The following is a 2356-nucleotide window of genomic DNA, read 5'->3' on the forward strand; positions in this document are numbered from 1 at the left end:
ATTGGCTGGTAGATGGTAAGGTGTTGAAAACGTGTGGTGAATACTGAACTTCTGACACAACTTTTCCATGCCTCTATTCTTGAAAGGGGTACTATTATCAGTAACGATTTTCTTTGGGATACTGTGGCGATATATTAATGCATGTTGAATGAAATTGACAACATCTTTTTCTTTGACATTACGTAATGCGATCGCTTCTGTCCACTTGGAGAAATAGTCTGTTGCTGCCAATATATATTGCTTTCCTTTAGACGAAGACAGACTTATAGGGCTAATAACATCTTGCCCCTGAGTAGAGAAAGGCTAAGAATTAACTGTCTGATGGAGATCTTCCGGGGGTAGATGTATGACGTCTCTGTGAATCTGACACTCGTGGCATCGCTTCGCATACTCGATTACGTCATTGAATATTGTGGACCGGTAATACCCCATTCAATGTACCTGATGGAATAAATTTCGACTGGTCTGATGTGCCCCGCATTCTTCGGAGTGGGCTTCTCATAAAATTTGACTCACTTCTTGTTCATCCTGACACCGTATCAGCACTTCATTGTAAGATTTTTTTGTACAATACTTCACTACATATGATGAACCTACTTGATCTTTTCTTGATTTGCTGTCTTTGCACCGGATCTTCTAGCAAGATATCATATTTAAGGTAATCTATGAAAGGTTAACTCCAATCGTCTGCTGTCACTTCAGAACATGATATAGGGAGTGGCACAACGACTTCATCAATGACTTCTGAAGAGGGCAAGAACCTTCTCTCCTCTATGGTTACCTGAAGGGGACTTCGATTCGGATAGGATAGGGCTGCGACCAGGTTAGCTAAAGCGTTTGCCCTTGTATTTTCACATCACGATACATGTTTGATTTTGACATGACAAAATTGTTCCAGTAATTGCTGTGCTCTTTGACAATATGGCAAGAGCTCTTGCTTTCTTATTTCAAACTCGGCTATTAGTTGATTTATGATCAACTTAGAATCGCCGAAAATCTGTAACGTTTTTATCTTCATTTCCTGAGCTATTTCCATCCCAATGATGAGAGCTTTATATTCAGCTTCGTTATTTGTGCATGCAGTACCCAATGTGAAAGAATAGGGTAATAGGTCACCCTGAGAAGTAATGAATATTACTCCTATGCTTGCTCCTGATGCTCGAGAAGCACCATCAAAATACATTTGCCATGGGTTTTGCGACTCAGTTACCATAACCTGCTCATCGGGAAAATCGTCGTTGTTGTTTTCATTGTCCATTACAGGATGCGCTGCCAAGAAATCTGCCACTACTTTCCCTTTTACTGCTTTTGCTAGCTCATAGGTAATTGTATACTCTGAAAGTAATAGCATCGATTTGGCCAATCTTCCTGATAACATCGGCCTTGTCATTAAGAACTGTATCGGATCTACCCTCGAGATTAGAATTATATCATGGGAAAGGCAATAATGTCTCAATTTTTGTACTGTAAATATTAGCGCCAGACATTCCTTCTCAATTGGAGAATAATTACATTCTGCGCATATCAGAGTTCGGCTCAGATAATAGAGAGTTGTTTCTTTTACACATTCATTCACTTGTGCTAATAAGGCCCCCAACGAATTCTTAGTTGCAAATGTCTATAAAATAAGAGGCTTACCTTTCACAGGGGCTACTAATATTGGTGGCTGTTTCCGTAATTCCTTTATTGAATTGAACGCATTATGACATGCTTTGTCCCATATGAACTCTGTTCCTTTCTTCATCAAATGAGAAAATGGCTGACATCTCCCTGCCAGATTTCAAATAAAATGGTGAATATATGTCAGTTTTCCTTTCGGGCTTTTCAATTTTTTTAATGTTTTCGGGGCGGCATATCTTGGATGACGAAACCGAGGAACTTTCCTAATGATACTCCAAAAGCACATTTAGCAGGATTCATCTTCAATTATTTTTTCTGAGTCAGCGAAAAACTGAAGTCTGATGCTTACGATGTTCTTCATGATTACTCGACCTGACCACCAAATCATCTTCATGACATTCGACATGCTTATGCATCATGTCTTGAAAGATGTTTTACATTACCCTTTGTATGTCGCTCCAGCATTCTTAAGAGCGAATGGCATGACCTTATGGTAGTATATTCCTAATGAAGTTCTAACCTTATTGGTCATATTATCAATTAACAATTTGGTGATTAGCAATAGAAAGTCATCTTTTGGGTAAGCTTCATTTAGATCTCTGAAGTCGACACAACCTTGATTTGTCCATTTTTCTTTTTTACTGGGACGACGTTCGATATCCACTTAGGATATTTGACCTCCCTGATAAACCTAACTTTGATAAGCTTGTTTATTTCTTCTTTTATCAGAGAAACC

The 2356-nt window shown here is 38.8% G+C and overlaps 1 protein-coding gene across 1 annotated transcript; it reads right to left on the reverse strand.

Moving 5' to 3' along the window:
* Positions 1-856: 856 nt before the first annotated feature.
* LOC131250613 (uncharacterized) lies at positions 857-1378 on the reverse strand. Its single transcript, XM_058250898.1, has one exon. It carries the CDS (start codon positions 1376-1378, stop codon positions 857-859), a length of 522 nt encoding a protein of 173 aa, XP_058106881.1.
* Between the last annotated feature and the right edge of the window lie 978 nt (positions 1379-2356).

This window comes from Magnolia sinica, chromosome 7 (assembly GCF_029962835.1).
Source record: "Magnolia sinica isolate HGM2019 chromosome 7, MsV1, whole genome shotgun sequence".
NCBI lineage: Eukaryota > Viridiplantae > Streptophyta > Magnoliopsida > Magnoliales > Magnoliaceae > Magnolia > Magnolia sinica.

Bases quoted from the DNA above. Each gene is read 5' to 3' on its own strand.
- LOC131250613 (XM_058250898.1), bottom strand. From the start codon at position 1,378: ATGTTATCAGGAAGATTGGCCAAATCGATGCTATTACTTTCAGAGTAT.